At 51.8% G+C, this 18,033-nt stretch overlaps 1 protein-coding gene across 1 annotated transcript in view; it reads right to left on the bottom strand.

Annotated features, from left to right (window-relative positions):
• ABCA13 (ATP binding cassette subfamily A member 13) overlaps positions 1–18,033 on the bottom strand; it is a 349,570-nt gene that overhangs the window by 194,460 nt on the left and 137,077 nt on the right. Inside the window, 4 exon segments of the mRNA XM_032592494.1 lie at positions 6,346–6,652; positions 8,646–8,822; positions 12,271–12,361; positions 15,482–15,595. Of these exon segments, the coding sequence (XP_032448385.1) occupies positions 6,346–6,652; positions 8,646–8,822; positions 12,271–12,361; positions 15,482–15,595 (689 nt within the window).

Genomic DNA, 18,033 nt, shown 5'->3' with positions numbered 1-18,033 from the left:
TGATTATATGCCAGTCAGCATCTCTGTCCGCAGGCACTAAGACTCAGGCCATCAGAACACCCCTAACAGGCACACACCCAGAGTTAACAATGGCCGAACCCCGGGGTTCGATGAAAACAGAAGAAAATATAAGGCAGCCGTTCACAGACGGAGTGAAGTGACAGCTGAGTGACCAAGGTGTAGACACAGAATCCCACATAAAATGCTTAAAAGTGGTGATGCATAGCTCCTGGGGGAGTGAAGGGCATTCAGGGGGCATGAGACCCCGCGAAGAATAACTGACCCGTCTCAGCCTCCATTTTTTCAGCTATATTTATCTTATAAGGTTCCCTCCAAGGATGAATGAGATGTGTGTGAACGTGTGACACACTTTTAAGAGAAGCATTATTTCGGGCACTGGGAACATTGGATAAACCGTCACTTGGGGTTTGAACAAAACACCTGTCTCCCAGGCAGGGCGAGGAGCCCATCTGAGCTTTGATGGGCACGAGAAAGGATACAAAACTGTACTTCTTGTGCTCCCCACTCTGGATGGTGTCACCAACCAATTCCACACAATCCGTCCCTCGGGAACACGGAGGGGAGCCCGGGTCTCTGGGCCCCACGGGTCATCAGGAAGGTGGATTTCTACCGCAAATGAGAGCCATTCACCAAATATAAGACAGAGGGGCTTAATTCGTTCAGGTGAAGCAAATCCCCAGGAAAAGAAGCAAGAAAAATGTGTACAGTGAGGGGCCTCAGGCCAGTCAGCGGGGGATCGGGCTGATTTCTTCCGGAGGCAGCAAGCATCCCTGTCGGCCCGTCACTCTGGACTTCTCCCGGGACACATCAGAGTCCAGACGCAGGGAGGCCGGCCATCACTCAGGCAGGGGACACTCTGGTCTGCCCCCACTCCTGCAGGACCCCTGGCAAACTGAAGGCACTAAGGCCCCAGAGGGAAGAGCACAGCTCTTTCAGGGAAACCTTCTTTTTGTGTATAAAACAATCCAGGAGTACTGATGCAGTTTTCGTGTTTCTGAAAACCTTTCAGTGAAGTTGCCTCACTCTCTGGGGCAATGAATGAACACTGGACTTTGTACTCATGAAGTCTGCCAGGGCTCCACTGGGGAATTGTCCTGTGATGACCCCCCGGGGAAGCTCAGGGCTGAGAGGAGCCTTAAGTAGTCAGGGGTCCTGATCCGCCCAAGTCTGCAAATCCCAGGGGAACATTTCCCAGTGCACGCCCCTCAGAACAGCACTTCCTTGGGCTGCTGGCCAATAGTGGATGAGAGGTGGGAGGGAGGAGGGGGACAGAGGGAGGGAGGAGGAAAATGGGGGAGGGAGGGAGGGAGGGAGGGAGGGAAGGAAAGAGGAGGAGGAGGGAGGGAGGAGGGTGGGGGAGGGGCATGGAGAGGAGGGAGGGGGTAGGAAAGGAGGGAGAGCTGTGTTCCCAGAAGGCGGAACCGCCTACGTATATCAACTTGAGGAGACTTCATTACCATGGACACACTGCCCACTGCCCTTGTGTGCAGGGGCCCCTCCTGTTAAGACCTCCTCCCCTAGCTGTCTTCTGCCCAAATTCCCTGGTAGCCACCACCGGCTTCTCCCTACCCCCACACACAGCAGGCTCCTAGCTGGTCTGCACTCAAGTCTCCAGCTGTCCCCTCCCCCCTCCAGCCTCCTCTGGGCCCCCCACACTGGCCACCATCCTGAGGAGGGCCCCAGTGACCCTCTATCCCACCTGGGAGCCACGCTGGCCACTCTGCAGACCCCAGACCACTCCCAGCCCTCACCCCGGCCCCGGGGTGCTTTCTCCAGCCCTGTCCCAGAGCCCTGTCCCTGCCGAGGGCCCGCCTTGTTCCTCTGCGGTCCACTCCCACCGCAATGGTGCCATCCAGTCCATCCATCAGATGCTGACGACCCCCTGGACTGCCTCCTACTCAACGTGTCACCAGGGTCCCAAAGGCACCCAGACGGGTCCCCACCCAGCTGCTATCCCCATCCCCCAACCTTCTCCACCCAAAGGCCCAGCACCTCACAGTCCACGCCCTTGGACAAAAATCATCCGTGTGGATGTCTCTCAGTCACACCCTCCCCGTCTGCCACCTCCCTTCTGAAAGCAACCAGAATCTGACCACTTTCCACCTCAGTCCCTGCTCTCACCCTTGCACACTGTGCCCTCTGCTCGGGGCCTCTTCACACACCAGGCCACGCCTGCCCCAGGGCCCTTGCCCTGACCAGCCACTCCTCTGGCCTAGAACACATTTTCCTGTGCTTCTATAACTCTTCCAGTTGGTCCTCTGCTAAGAAAGAGATGACAGGGGGGCACCCAGGTGGCTCAGTGGGCTGAGTGACCAACTTCGGCTCAAGTCATGATCTCGAGGTGTGCAAGTTCAAGCCCCGCGTCAGGCTCGCTGCTGTCAGTGCTGAGCCCACTTCTGATCCTCTGTCTCCTTCTCTCTCTTCCCCTTCCCCACTTGTGCACTCTCTCAAAAATAAAAATAATAATAAGTAAAAAAGAAAGAGACAACAGACCCAGAACAGTCACTTGTGCCGAGCCCCACATTGGCAAACCAAGACTCAAAGCTTAGCCTAAGTGTAGTTCCAACTCACCAGGAATGTGTGTAAACTGTAACCAGTCAACTGAAATTACCTGTGGGGCAAGACTGAGACCGTCCCCACAGACCCCTTCCGCTCCCCTGGGAGGGCGGCCTTGCCTGAAACTATCCATTCTTTGCCAATCATTTCCTTGAACACCCTCCTTTTGTCTTTAAAAGCCTTTCCTTTCCTCCAGCTCTGGGAGCTTTGTATTTGCCAAAAGGGAAGATGCCTGATTCAGGAACCCTCCAACAAAGCCCATTTGATCTTTAATTAATTTACTCAGTGGAATTTTTCACGTTCAACAGACTGAATGTCACCTTCTTGGCAGGGCTGACCCTAACCACATTAATGATTCCTCTGGGCACTCTAGCTACCCTGGCCTTACACCTGCTCCTCTCTTACTACCTTCCAGTATTCAATTCAAGCTTCTCCTTTATTGTATGTGTAGACCCCCGTGTCCCTGAACTCAGTCACGAGAGCAGGGATTTCTACCTGTCCCTTCACTGACACACCCGGGTCTGGGGACTGACAAATGGTACACATATATAGTTGAATAAATGAGCACATTAACGGCAATATAACTTATTCAGCACATAGCAGGGAGCCACTAAAAATTTCGCACAAGTGTGCTCTGTGGTCTACACCGGGCTGCCCAATGATCGCTCAGGTGGCCGAGCACCAGGATCTTAGATCTCAACTGTGCCTCAGCCTCCTATAGGTTCACCCAGCCCTGCAGATACAGACACTTTCTAGGACTAGAAATAAAAGAAGGGCATGCGGTGATGAGAGCCTCAAAGACTTAAATCTCTCAGTCAAGAAGAATACTTCTTCACCTCCTTCAAAGTCTTCCGAGAAACAGTGTTGTGCTGTCCCAGGGAGGGAATAGTAACACTGAATCCATGACCCAAGATCTCGGCAGGACACTCGGCTCACTCAGCCCAAGGCGGGAATGTTTCGACCCAAGTGTCCATCGATAGACGAATGGACAGACAAGATGCGGTATGGATACAACGGAATATTACTGGGCCGTAGAAAAGGATGCGCTCTCGCCATTCGCGACAACACGAAAGGACCTACAGAGTATAACGCTAAGTGGAATACGTCAGACAGAGAACGACAAATACCACATGATCTCGCTTCCCTGTGGAATCTGCAAAACCAAAGTAAACAAACAACGGCAGAAACACAGAAGCAGAAGCATAAAGACAGAGACCGAGCTGGCGGTTGCCAGAGGTGGGGGATGGGTGGCGCAGATGACGAGATAAAGACGCACAAGCTTCCAGTTACAAACCAAGTAGTCAGGGAGACGAAAAGCATGGCGTTGGGAATGGAGTCGGTAATAGTGCAGTCACATACGGTGACAAACGGGAAGTACCCTTAACGTGGTGGGCGCTGAGCTGTGTCCAGCACTGCTGAGTCCCTGTGTTCTACGCCCGGAACCGACGTACCACCGTATGTCAGCTACGCTTCCAGACAGAAAAAGGAAAGGGACTCTCGCGAGGCTCTCGGCTCACTCCTGCCCAAGGCCCGAATGTGTCTCGTCCACAAGAACTCACCTTCGCGGGGTGAAAGGGCACATCTTCGCGACCCTACCCGGCCTCAGTCCCACCCCATCACCAAGCCCATTAGCCAAGCACCAGGGACCTGGCAGGCCACCTCCGCCTCGACAATAAGCTGTTTGCAGAAATGTGTATCGTTCTTCTCAACACACCCTCCTGGGGGCCACCCTGCATCCGGGGGGACGAATCGAACTCCAGCTTCGCCCTGCGAACAGGACCGGAGGGAGTCTGCACGTTGTACCCGCACGCACAGGGCCCCTCTTCCAAGGCGACGGTCGACAGCATGCTTGAGAGCTACAAAGAGGCTTTCAGAACGCGACCTTCCCGAGATTCGGCTAAAAAGAGAGCATCGTGGGGCGCCTGGGTGGCGCAGTCGGTTAAGCGTCCGACTTCAGCCAGGTCACGATCTCGCGGTCCGTGAGTTCGAGCCCCGCGTCGGGCTCTGGGCTGATGGCTCAGAGCCTGGAGCCTGTTTCCGATTCTGTGTCTCCCTCTCTCTCTGCCCCTCCCCCCGTTCATGCTCTGTCTCTCTCTGTCCCAAAAATAAATAAAGGTTAAAAAAAAAAATTAAAAAAAATAAAAATAAAAATAAAAATAAATAAATAAATAAAAAGAGAGCATCGTAAAAAGTCGATTTCTGGAAACAGGTCATTAAACCCCACAAGGCCCTGGAATTTGGGCTGCGGTGAGGTTTGGTGCATGACGCTTTGCCAGGAACAGTCGTTCCCTCGATTTCTGCTCTTGGTGCCAATGCCTCCCAGAAAAATAATTCAGGAGAAGAGCGATGGCAGAAAATGTTCAAAGCTGACACACGATCATCGCCCCGAAAGGAAAGAGAAGCTTTCATTTTACAAAGAAGGAGGTTAAGGGACACCTGGGTGGCTCCGTCGGTTAAGCGTCCAACTTCTGCTCAGGTCGTGATCTCACAATTCGTGGATTCGAGCCCCATGTCGGGCTCTGTGCTGACAGCTCAGAGCCTGGAGCCTGCTTCAGATTCTGTGTCTCCCTCTCTCTCTCTGCCCCTCCCCCACTCACACTCTGTCCCTCAAAAAAATGAATAAACGTAAAAAAAAAAAACACAAGGAAGTTAAGAGGCTTACCAATGGTCTGCACAGTGAGGCAGAGCCTGGGGTAAAATGACACCCTAGCCTCTGTTCCTGACCCCTGTTGTCTCCACCAAGCTCTCAGAAGAACAATCCTACAGGGTACAGCTTTTGCTCCTAGCACAGTGGGAATACTGCCTTTCGCCTCATGAAACATACTGATGTGCTGCTATGCAGAAGGCATGTGGCCAGACAGGAAGGAGGAGTGAGACATCGAGACACCTGTCTGGCCAGCGCAGCCCCAGTCGCCTGGCTTCTACTTGGCGGGTCCTGCTCCGTGGTGTCCTATGGAAGGACCAGCATCTGCCCCCTGCTCTCATAGCAAAGGCAGTCCGGGTGGTCCCTCTGATGACCTCACCCTCGGCCCTTTCTTCCCGTGCTCCCCACACCTGCAGCCTGGGGCTTCCAGCCCGGCACAGGATGAGATGCTTGAGGAACAACATCCTTCAAGGCTGAGATCTCGGCCCTCAGCAAGGTGGATGTCAGGCATCCAGGTGACCGGCGCTGGGCACGCTGTCCACTCTGTTTTGCCAACCCCTCCTGGCCCTGCCCCCCACTCTCCTTCCAGGGCTATGGTCCAGCTGCTCCAGCCCATAACTGACCATCCCTCCTTTCCCCTGCAAGGATGTCACGAGCCCGGTCACCAGTTTACTCCTGCGTGTTCCCAGACTGCCTCACACGTCCCTAAGCCACTGTCCCGGGCCTCCGAGAATCCCCCTCCTCCCGGAAAGTAGGGGGTGCACATCGACTTTTTAAGGATTTGCACTGAAGAGCTAGTGACCTTCTTCTGTTTCGCGAGCTCAGATGGCTGGCCTTGGAGCCAGACGCATGTAACCCCTGTGAATACTGTTCCAGTTCCTTCCGAGGGGTCTTTAACGCTACGGGTAAGTCTGGTGTCAGAGCTCAAGTCTTACACGATCACAGTACCTCAACAATTATCCTTGCGTCTGGACGGCTCAAGAAATTAAACAGGGGGATGGACTTTCTCTAAAATGCTCTTTGGCGTGACTACACAGAACTTCTCTGCACTAGGCACGCCAAACGCAAGGCGCTTCTCGCTGTAAAGCGGGCACGCGGCAGGGGGGCACGTGGAGGCTACTCACAGGTCCCTGGTGTGACAGGGGTACGGCATGGCCTGTGTCTGCGTGGCCGGCTCCTCAGCCTCCTGCCCGGTCTGCACCGAGATGATAGCTCTTTCGATCATGTCTTGCAACGGGACAAAGATGTAGTTGTACTTGAACACATCGGCCGGTAGGTTCTGAGGATGGAACTTCCAGAAAGGGTTTTTCACCAAATCTGTCCTCATGCTGTGTAGGACGCTGGTCCGGATGGTGTATGTGACGTGGGGCGGCGGGCGCAGAGACGGCGTCCCCAAGTCCCCGCTGCCCAGCGAACTGTTGAATATGACACCTGTCGGCAGGAAAGGGAACACAGGGTCAATGCGGCTCACCCGGGGTCAGCGCGGGTCGAGCACAACTGGACGGGCCGTGAGATGGGGCCCAACCCTCTCTGTGCAAGGGGAGGCCCCACGGGGACGCAAAGCTGATTCTCCGTGTTCCACAGGCAGGGACTGGGAAAGTTAGACCCGAGGCCGCCTAATTTCCTGGCGAACACTCTCTCCTATTTTTCATAAACCCCCACTGTGGTGTCTTTTTTTTTTAAATATATATATATTTTTTAATGTTTATTTATTTTTGAGAGAGAGAGAGTGTGTGAGCAGGGAGGGGCAGAGAGAGAGGGAGACACAGAATCTGAAGCAGGCTCCAGGCTCCGAGCTGTCAGCACGGAGCCCGATGCGGGGTCAAACTCGCCAACTGTGAGATCATGACCTGAGCAGAAGTTGGAAGCTTAACTGACTGAGCCACCCAAGTGCCCCCACTGTGGTGTCTTTAATTATTTGCACCAAAATCATTTGTACACAAAAATCTGAAAGAAAATGATCCCTTTTGCATTTTTATAGAACTTGAAAAATGACACCAGTATGCTCAAATGATCAGGCTTTCCTTCTCTGGGATCACAAATGCTTCCCTATGAATGACAAGTGGGGGTCCAGGCTTCCAGGTGTAAAGACTACAGGACAGAAGGCACAGCACGGGGAACACAGGTGATGGTGTGGTGGCTGACGGGAGCCACGCCCGCGGTGAGCGCAGCATGAGGGACTGAGCCATCAACCCACATGGACGTAATGTGTATCAACTAGATTTCAATGTACAACGAGGAACTGACCTCTTTGGGGTTATGGATCATCCAAAATGTAAACATAAGGCACATGGATTCCCTGAATTTCATCCATGACGCCTGTTGGGGGTGCGAATGGACCCTCCCCAAAGCTCACATGTGAAGTCCTAACCCCTAGCAGATCACAACTGTTAAACAGACCACAACGGGAGTAATCATTTCAAAAGGAGGTCATCAGGGTGGCCTTTCACCCAACATGACTGGCGTCCTCTAACAGAGGGGACATTTGGACCCCGACACACACAGAGGGCACTCGAGAAGAGACACGGGAGAAGGCGGCTGTCAACGCACCACGGCAGACTCCGCCTCATGGCCTCAGAAGGACCGCCCCCTGCTGACACCTTGATCGCGGACTTGTGGCCAGAACCACGAGAAGCTGAACTTGTGCTGTTGAAGGCAGCCTGTGGTCCTGTGTCTCCACAGCCCTCAGCAAACTCATAGAAACCCAAATAAAGAACTAACTCGACATTTAGTCAAAATGAATATGAGAACACAGAACACATCACGTTTATCCTGAGCAAATGAACATGAATGAATGGAGTCAAATTGGCTGCTGTCTTGTCCCCTGGCCCAGCCCCAGGATGTCAAATGATAAGGAAGGGGCACCTGGGTGGCTCAGTTGGTTAAGCATCTGAGTCTTGGTTTCAGCTCAGGTCATGATATCACAGTTCATGAGTTTGAGTCCTACATCAGGCTCTGTGCTGACAGCTTGTGACCTGCTTGGGATTCTCTCTCTCTCTCTCTCTCTCTCTCTCTTTCTCTCTTTCTCTGTCCCTCCCCTGCTCTCTCTCTCTCTCTCTCTCTCTCTCAAAATAAATAAATAAAATTAAAACTAAAATTTTTTTACAAAGTGATGAGGAAATCGGAGTATAACTTTAATCAGAAAGATAAAATTTATCACTCGAGATGTAACCATCAAACGACACCATAAACCAGTAACAACGGATGCAGTGAGTAGCGTGGGGCCCAGGACGTGAGGCCAGCAGCCCCGTACGCAGCCTGTCTTCCCGTCAACTCAAGGGGAGTCTTTCCGCTCGGTGTATTTTACCGGGAAATGACTTCTTGTCTTTCTGAGCCATTGTCACGCGCATTTAGGGACAAATACACACACAGCAGGCGACTGGGGCCGGGCCCGCATGCACGTGTGTTTTCACTGAATACTCACTAGCCAAGAAGTCATTCTGCTGCATGAGTTCACGGGCTCTCGACTCCAGGCTGGCGACAGACTCCAGGGCCTGGAAGCGGTTCAACACCACGCAGGAGGACAGGTTGACCAAGATACGGCCCAGGACACGGAGATGCCCGGTGTCCCCGTGGGCAAACAGCTCGTCCAGCTTCACTCCTGAGGACAGTAAGCGTAACAGGACATTGCAACTTTCCTCTCAGCCCAGGGCTTACGAAGGGAAAAAAGTCCCTCCGTGGAAAAAATGACTCAATAGTCACATTCTGTTCATGTGCAAATTGTGCCACCTCTTTGCTGAGGATCTACTCCACTTAGTGACCACGGTCCCATGATGCTGGTCCTGCTTCACCGTGGAAGAACAGAGGGCGAGCCTGCGGCCCGGGGACACAGGGCAGCAGCCAGGGGACACAGGGCAGTGGCCAGAGGACACAGGGCAACTGGCCACGCAGAAGAAAGCTCCAGTGGCAAGCCTGTGAGCAACACAGGAGATCTCGCACATGGAACCCGGCAAAAAAAGTTAATGTTCCAACCTGGTGGCAAGGAACTCTAGAAAACGTGCATTCACCCCAATAGCAGGTGTTTTGTGACAACCGCTCGCTTTGTCACATGCACTTTGCGAGAACCGCCATCGGTGATCAAGGAACACAGAGGAAAATCCGATCCTGCTGTGCTCTGTCCAGGTCTGCGCGTTTGCAGTGGAAAGAGAGCTGGGGATTCAAAGTGGCCCGTGTGGGCTCCAGAACCCACGCATGCAACGTCTGTCAGGACAAAACGCTGAGGAGGACTCAGGACATTTGGTTTGCTCTGGCTTCAAAGAGGAGCCAGACCACAGGAGAGAGAGAGACGTGGAGACTCCAAAGGACAGCCGTGGGAAGAACACCCAGAACTCAGCGCCAAGCAGGAAGGGAGTCCAGACGGGCTCAGCAGGCACGGGGTTGGGGGGTGGGGGATGGGTGGGAAGGAGGGGACTGAATCCCACAGGCCTGCCCTGTGCACGATTCTGTACAGGAGATGCCATCACACCTGCCACAGTGGCCAATGTCACAGTGTCACTATAGGGCAGGGCCCATGTGCCTGCAGTTCAGTCAGGAGAACCACTGCGTCCCCCACGGCCTCACTCCTCAGGAGGCCCCCAGACACCAGACTGCTCAGGATTCATAAGATGAAAGACTTGGAGCGCCTGTGGGGCTCAGTCATTTAAGCCTCCGACTTCGACTCAGGTCATGATCTCATGGTCTGTGAGTTCGAACCCCGAGTCAGGCTCTGTGCTGACAGCTCAGAGCCTGGAGCCTGCTTCAGATTCTGCGTCTCCCTCTCTCTCTGCCCCTCTCCCGTTTGTGCTCTGTCTCTCTCTCTCAAAATAAATAAACATTAAAAAAAATTTTTTTTTAAATAAAAGGATGTGTGGAGAAAAGTGAGTGAATTCTCTACCTAGGGAGTTACAAAAGGAGATTTGCATCTTAGAGTGTGTCTGAGCCCCCAGCATGCCCCCCCACTCGCACGAGGCCTGTTCAGAGGGCTGTGCAGGCCAGGAGTGAAGGCCAACCATCCACATCCGTATGGACAAGAATACTTCAATCTACTCCGGGGTCGGGCAGGAAGAACGGAGGACTCACACACACTTTATGGCTCTCACAATTCCTTGAGAATTCCACACTCTGGGTCCTGATTCATCTGTAGGAAAAGCTCAGGGTCTGAATTGCTGGGGCTGTTGTTTTCCACCCACTTGATAGAAATTCGTTTTAGGGAAAAGTCGATCAGAAACAGTGAGGGCTCTGGGTCAACACCATTACCACCCTCGCAGAGTAATGACAGCCTCTGTTCCAGACAGAAACCATCTGAGGCCACAATGGTCCTGCCCAACAGCACCACACGCAGGCTCTGTTATATACAGCTGTCCAGAAACTACTTCCTTTTTTAGCGTTTTTAATGTTTATTTATTTATTTTTCAGAGAGAAAGAGCAGGGGAGGGGCAGAGAGAGGGAGACAGAAACCAAAGTAGTTTGCTTGCTGTCAACGTAGAGCCCGATAGAGGGCTCGAACTCATGAACCGTGAGATCATGACCTGAGCCAAGACAAGAGTCAGACGCTTAACCGACTGAGCTACCCATGTGCCCCAGAAACTATTTTATTTTTTAAAAAGTGTGTTTTAACTACTTGAAAAATGACTTAAGGCAGTAACATTTATTTTAAAATATCATTAACCTTTTTTTTAAAGTTTATTCCTTTTTGAGACAGAGAGAGACAGAGTGCGGGTGGGGGAGGGGCAGAGAGGAAGACAAAGAATCCAAAGCAGGTTCCAGGCTCTGAGCTGTCAGCACAGAGCCCAGCACGAGCCGATGTGGGGCTCTAACCCACAAACCGTGAGATCATGACCTGAGGTGAGGTCAGACGCCGAACCAACTGAGCCACCCAGGCGCCCCACATTAATTTTTCTAAGGCAGTAAATTCACCGAACTTTTTTTGTCATAAGAGGGAAATATCATGCCCCCTACAATGCCTGGCCCTCCGCTGACCTCCAGATGTAGGTGGACACCAGCCCCTTCCCGCTCATGGGCAGAGTGCCAGGATCCAGTGACGCCCCCCTTCCCTTCGGGTCCTTCCTCTATTCCCATCCTGCCTCCGGCCAGGCCGGGCTCCTAAGAGCACCCCTGGGACACACCGGGCGGGGCCTGAATCCACCTCAGAGCCGTTGGTCCTGACACCGCCATCTGCGCCCCACCCAGGATGGTGGGGCAGGGTATCCAGATCCCGGCACAGAACCCGACTCTCCTGTGCGCTCGCTCAGTAAATGAACTCACGCGGGGCAGCCTGAGTGGCTCAGTCAGTTAAGTGTCCAACGTCAGCTCAGGTCATGATCTCCCAGTTTGCGGGTTCGAGCCTCGCATCAGGCTCTCTGCTATCCGCGCAGATCCGTTTCAGATTCTGTGTCTCCCTCTCTCTCTCTGCCCCTCCCCTCTGCTGCACGTGCTCTCTCTCTCTCTCTCTCAAAAACAAATAAACTTAAAAGAAACAAACAAATGGATTCATGCACTGACAAACTACGGAGGCAATACAACCGTCCGCTGATTGACAGAACCTTCTAGCCTCAGCTCCAAATCTTCCAATCGACGCACCTGCTTTCCGTCAGCTCCTGACTCAGGAACGCTCCCTCGTTCCATAAACTTACCTGAAGTCTCAGAATTCTTGCCTTTGGTATCAGAAGCCTTCCTCTCCAAGTGCGCTCCCTGCTACTCAAGCCCCGACTCGGCAAATCAGAAAACCGCAGGGATGAACAAACAAGAGCATTTCTAGTCTTGTGGACGAGAAACCAGAAACCCGAGGGGAAGAGCGACTGGACAGTGTCACCCCGAAACTTAGAGGCAAGAGGATGAGCACCCCGGCGGCGAGCCAATCGGGAAGCGGACCCTGCCACACCCACCGTTGTACACTCACACACCCATCGTGTGCACTCGCACACCCGCACACTTACATTGCACACCTGCCCACGAATGCTTTTGCACACCTGACCTCCAGCTTGCACGCCTACCCACGTACATGCCCAGGTGTGCTCGCACAATTACACGCACACGCCCACCGGCTTACACCCGCACACCCACCCACTTACCGTAAGTCTGGAGCTTTTCCATCAGCTTGTCTACATCAATGTGCAGCTGGCTTTCTACAAAGTTTCTTATGAATTTGTTTCTCAGGGCTGCCTAAAGGGAAATAACACAGCTTCACAAAAATAATCTCATTTTCTCAATTATTATTCAATGAAAAATACTTGTGAGGTTAACTCAAAGTTTCAGTATACAAGACAAGGACACATAAAGTGAATCATGGTAAAAAAAAAAAAAAAAAAAAAAGGTTCTAAAGATCATGGTAAATAACGGCCTAACATTTGATGACAATTTTATCTTGAAAACCAAAAGCAATAATTGTGACAATTCAGATTGTAACTGAAGTCACGCACTAATCTCTGAAAACCAAGAATGAACTCAGTGTGACCTTCCAGCAAAATTTTCTAACAAAAGTGTATGGTGACCCTTTGTATCAGATCCTTAACAGGGTCTTTTCCAGAGGCCAGCTGTAAAGAGGGGGCCACTGTCAGAAAAGCACTGAGGAAGGGTTTCTGCGTCCCTTGAACCCTCTTAATCCTTCGGCAACCAAATCTCATCTTCGGGAGAAATTTTCGTATCATGATCGCTGCGACCCCTCTTACATATTGATGGCTTTGCCTCTCCTTTGTCAATGGTTTCCCTACAGAGGGCTCTTCGGGGTGATTTTTTTTAATGCTTATTTATTTATTTTGAGAGAGAGAGAGAGAGCATGGGAGGGAGGGGGAAGAAAGAGAGGGAGACAGGGAATCCCAAGCAGGCTCCGAGATGACAGCGGGCAGCCTGACGCGGGGCACAATCTCACGAACCTTGAGATTGCGACCTGAACATAAACCAAGAGTCAGATGCTCAACCGACTGAGCCCCCCAGGCGCCCCCTCCAAGGTGATTTCATGAAACTTTGCCTCTTGATCTTGAAGTGGGCATGCACTGACTTGTATACTACTGCCCCCCACAACACCCAACAGTCCACAGCAAACAGAGGACAAAATCCCATGAGACCAGCGCCAGGATTAAGCGGTGAGGGTTGGTGGGGGGGTCGGGGGAGGCTAGCGGAACAGGGACTAATTCTGGAACGTGTCCATTCACTAGAGAATATTTATATGTGACCCCGACATTTTGTTAGCGCACAACCTTACAACTCGGAACTCCTGATAAGGAATTCTCGAACGTGGTCTACCTTCTGCATCGAGCTCTCTGACTTCTCACACCTGCCCCAGAGATGTGACGATTTCATCGGCGTGTCTACGGATGACAGGATTTCAGTACGAAACCCTGGTGTGCGCTTCTTTTTGGAATCTTACATATTTTTTGTCGGGCACGTGGCAGACACAGGGTGGGCACTTTCTGTGTGTTAGTCCCTGAACCTCGGCCACATCTCCAAGAGGAGATCACTCACTCTTAACTGAGCGGGAAGGAGGTCCAGGCCTCGGTCGCCAGCAAAGGCACTAGCCTAAGCCGCTGGTGGCAGAGTCAGATCGAGGAAAGAGTTGCGCTGCTAACGTGACTGCCTGGCGGACGGCGGACCATCAGAGGACCTCTCCAAGGAGCCGTGTGGTTCGAGGGACAGTCAGGCACCTGGTCACATCCTCACGAAACTCTGCAGACACTCCCTTTGTTGCTTACGATGTGGTGTGTAATTTCCAGTCCCAGCAGAGACTTTAGGAAAGCCTACATCATCCGCCATCTGACCCGTTACAGAGAAACCTACTGACCCCCGTATAAACAAACTAATCCACGAGCAGACAAGTCAAAGAAGAATATGACAATAGCCCCGGCAGTCGCACAGTGGTGGCCGCCCTCAGAACCAGCGTCGTGGACCTTCAAAGACCAGGACAGAACTGACGGCCGCTGCTGGGCTCGGAAACCACCTGGGTTTGTCGGGGGCCACGACCACCCCCCCCCCCGGGCCCACTGCAGGCAGCCGCAGGACCCCCCGGCACAGGATTCCCCAGGGAAAACTGACCGCAGCTCTGGGCAGTGTATTCACTACCTTGCAGGACCGGCTAGGATGCTCCCGCCCAGCCTCCCTTCCTCTCTGGGTCCCGGGGTCAGACCTGCATGTCCTCAGGTGCCTATGCTCCCGGGCTCCCCAGCACCCTTTGCCTCCCTCTCCCATAATAAAATTCTCCCCCATTGGGGAGCACCTGAGTGGCCCAGTCGGTGAAGTGTCTGACTCTTGATTTCAGCTCAGATCATGTTCTCACGGTTCGTGAATTCAAGACCCGTGTCAGGGCTCTGTGCTGACAGCTCAGAGCCTACTTGGGATTCTCTCTCTCTCCGTCTCTCTCTCTGCCTCTCCCCTGCTCATGCTTTCTCTCTCTCTCTCAAAATAAATAAAACTTAAAACAAATATTAATAAAATAAAATGAAAAATAAATAAATAAAATTCTCCCGTCTTAGCACCCACTGTGGGAGGTCCCACAGAAGCATTTTCTGCGTGGCAAACACTATTCCAAGTGCCTCCCAGGCCCTCAGTGATTTACAGCTTGTAACTACGATTATTTCCTCACAGCACAGATAAGAAACCCAAGGCACAGAGAAGTTCAGTGACCAGTCCGAGATCACACAGCAGTGCTAGGCTCAGCTCAACTGGGCATCAAACCCAGACAAGCTGGCTCCTGAATCCATGCTGTGAATCGCCCTGACCTACTCACCTGGTGCGTAAGAAACAGGTGGAACAGGAATGAAAATGCGGGCATACTTTCTCATGCTATCAGACTTCAGGTGAGTTAGGGTTCTTTTTCAAATGGCCCCCGGTTATTATGTGGCCTACCTCATTTAAAGTTCTGAAGTTCACAGCTGTGGGGCTCCGCAGGAGCTGGCCATCTTAAACCACAGCCCCCGAATTCTGGAATATTTTAGGTTCTCGATACAGAATGTCAGGGAGTGATAACTGATCCTTTAAGTAGACCCAGAGTTGAATAGTATGCAAACCACTCAAAGGAGCATTAAGGTACAAAATCATGCCTCCATCTAAGTTATGGAATTGAAAGAATGGGCCAGTGTTAATAAATTATTCACGATGCTCATAATAGTGACATCCGGCATGAATAGAACCCTTGGTAATTCACAAAACTGCCTCACAAGTTCACCTTCAGGTCAACGTGATTAGTCAACCAACAAGCACACCCGAGGGGCTCTTGGGGTCTTCGAAGGGGCCACTCTGATTTCACAGACGCGCCCTAGCAGGTGCTCTGGGAGCAAAGCCACCACTCACCTGCAGTTTGCTGAGCATCTGGCCACTCCCTCCACTCTGAAAAACGCTGGACACTTCCAGCAAGGTTTCTGTTAAAGTCTTCAGCTTGTCCACGAAATGAAAAGTATAATTTGCCTGCAAAGGAAAGCAAACCTAGGTATGTCTCTAGTTCTGCTGGGCCACCTCAGGAAGATTCTTAGGGACTGTGCAGCTACAGCAGGGGAGAGAGGCCACAGGACAGGACTGGCCAGCAGAACAAAGACGTGCCAAGGCCACGGGCAGGCCGACCAACACGTCCCCCCGCCAGGGGACCGGCTCTGGTGCCCTCATCTCTTCAGGTGCAACCCATCTGTTCACCATGGTGCTCCCAGGATTGAGTTCACAGAGGGGAACGGCCAATGTCGCCAGTACGTACCGGCTAAACAAAATAATGTTTGCCCACATCTCCTCGAAAATAAGCTGTCAGGTAATGTCCGTGTATTTGTTCTACGACACCCAGCGCTGTTGAAGATACAGCACAACTGGTCGTATTGGATCATTTATTGCTGCTGGCAGAGCAAATAAACCCAAGATTCATGTAAAATAGCTTGGAATCATAAAAATCTTGAGTCACTGACCCACACACACACAAAAAAAATGCCCATGTCTTTTTTTCCCTAAAGATAAAAGGACTCTATCCTAAGAAATGATTTAAATGAAATATAGGGGCGCCTGGGTGGCTCAGTTGGTTAAGCGACCGATTTCAGCTCAGTTCATGATCTCACAGTTTGTGGGTTCAAGCCCCGTGTCAGGCTCTGGGCTCACAGTGCAGAGCCCGACTGAGATTCTCTCTCTGCCCCTCCTCCACTTGCTCTCTCTGTCTCTCTCAAAATGAATCAACATTTAAAAACAAATGAATGAAATATAAAGGTATCTCCATGAAAATGTCCATGGAATGTTACTGTATTTTTAATACTGAAAATAGTCTAAATGCCAAAGAGAAGGCTTAGTACGGAGGGCCTGGGAGAGTCCAACCACACATCCCTGGGGTCACCAGGAGACCCTCCTAATGCCCCAGGTCATCCCAGGTCAGGAGCTGAAAACCAGCCAGCCCAGAAAAGATGGGAAAGCACACTCCCAGCCCAAAGATGGGGCAGGAGCGCCCCCCGCAGCACAGCTGGGGTGTCCACAGGTCACGGCCCTGTCCCCCCAGCCCGGCCCGGAGCCCCTCCTCCTGGGACTTGGCTGCCAGGCATGTGAATAGGTGCAGAAACACGTCTCACTCTGTCTGAGTGTGGACCTGGGTCACCAGGACTCACACACTTGCTATTGCCTGCCCACGCTGGGTAAACGCAGTCCTCTGCTTCTGGGGCCTGTGAAATGATCCTCCTGGTCAAGAGAGGAGGCCAACTATGACTCAGGAGAGAGAAAGGTCTTTGGCTGGAGGTGACTTCATGAAAGAGAGGAGAAAATGTAGGCAATGTCTGCTTCATATTTTCCATATTGTCACGGCTGGTCAAGGAGAGCAGAGAAGGTGGCGATAAGAAGGAGCCGTCTGGGCTAAGGAGCCGCCACCTGAGGGCTGACCACCGGGCGGCTGAACCCAGAACCAGCGGGTGGCAGACGGGCAGTATTCTGGAACCAGCAACAGGGACAGTCTCCACACAGAACCAACCTATGACGCCATCCTGACCCTCAGAGGGCAGGTGCGAGACAGAGGGGAAGAAAAGTAAAACCAGGATCTAGGACAGATGCTAAAGATCTAAGCCAAAGAGGAGGCAAATCCCAGGAGAGGGAAGGGGCCAGAGCGGGGTCAGGAATCACCATTGGTCACAAACATCCCTGAGTCTGCACGTTTCGGAGCCTTTCTGATAATAAACAACCTCGTCAGATCTGGGATTCTAACTGAATGAATATATATGCATCGAGGAGTTCACAAGAAACTTCTTTTTTTTATTTTTAAACTATTTATTTATTTATGTTAAAGTTTATTTATTTTGAGAAAGGGGATTATAGAGAGAGAGGGAGACGGAGATAATCCCAAGTGGACTCCACGCTGTCAGCACAGAGCCCAACACGGGGCTTGAACTCACAAACTGTGAGATCGTGACCTGAGCCTAAATCAAGAGTCATATGCTTAATCGACTGAGCCACCCAGGCGCCCAAGGAGTTCACAAGAAGCTTCTTCAGAAGGAATAAAAAAAAATTCATGTCGTTTCAGATAGCTTCTCTGCAAAATTAAAGGTCAGTGGACGATGAAGCACATGCTATAGTCCTGAGAGAGAGACAACATAAACCAAGAATTCCTCCATCAGCCAGGCTATGATGCAAAGGGGGGAGCCCCAGAAAGCCATCTTCAGACACCCAAGGAGAAAGAACCTCAGCTACCTGTGAACGGTCCCAACAGTCACTTGAAGACAACCTGAGTACAAGTTAAGTCAACAATATAAGAATAGAAATTTCCCAATACGATCGAAATGGAGATGAGCCATGAAAGCATTCACACAGAGAACTAATTTTAAATAATGGCTAACAAAGTTCTAAGTTTAATCCAGATGCCAACAATGATTCTTGAAACTTAAGTGTAACAATCA

This window comes from Lynx canadensis, chromosome A2 (assembly GCF_007474595.2).
Source record: "Lynx canadensis isolate LIC74 chromosome A2, mLynCan4.pri.v2, whole genome shotgun sequence".
Classification (NCBI taxonomy): Eukaryota; Metazoa; Chordata; class Mammalia; order Carnivora; family Felidae; genus Lynx; species Lynx canadensis.
Note: the sequence above shows the minus strand (reverse complement) of the source record. Positions and strands in the feature narration are given on the sequence as shown.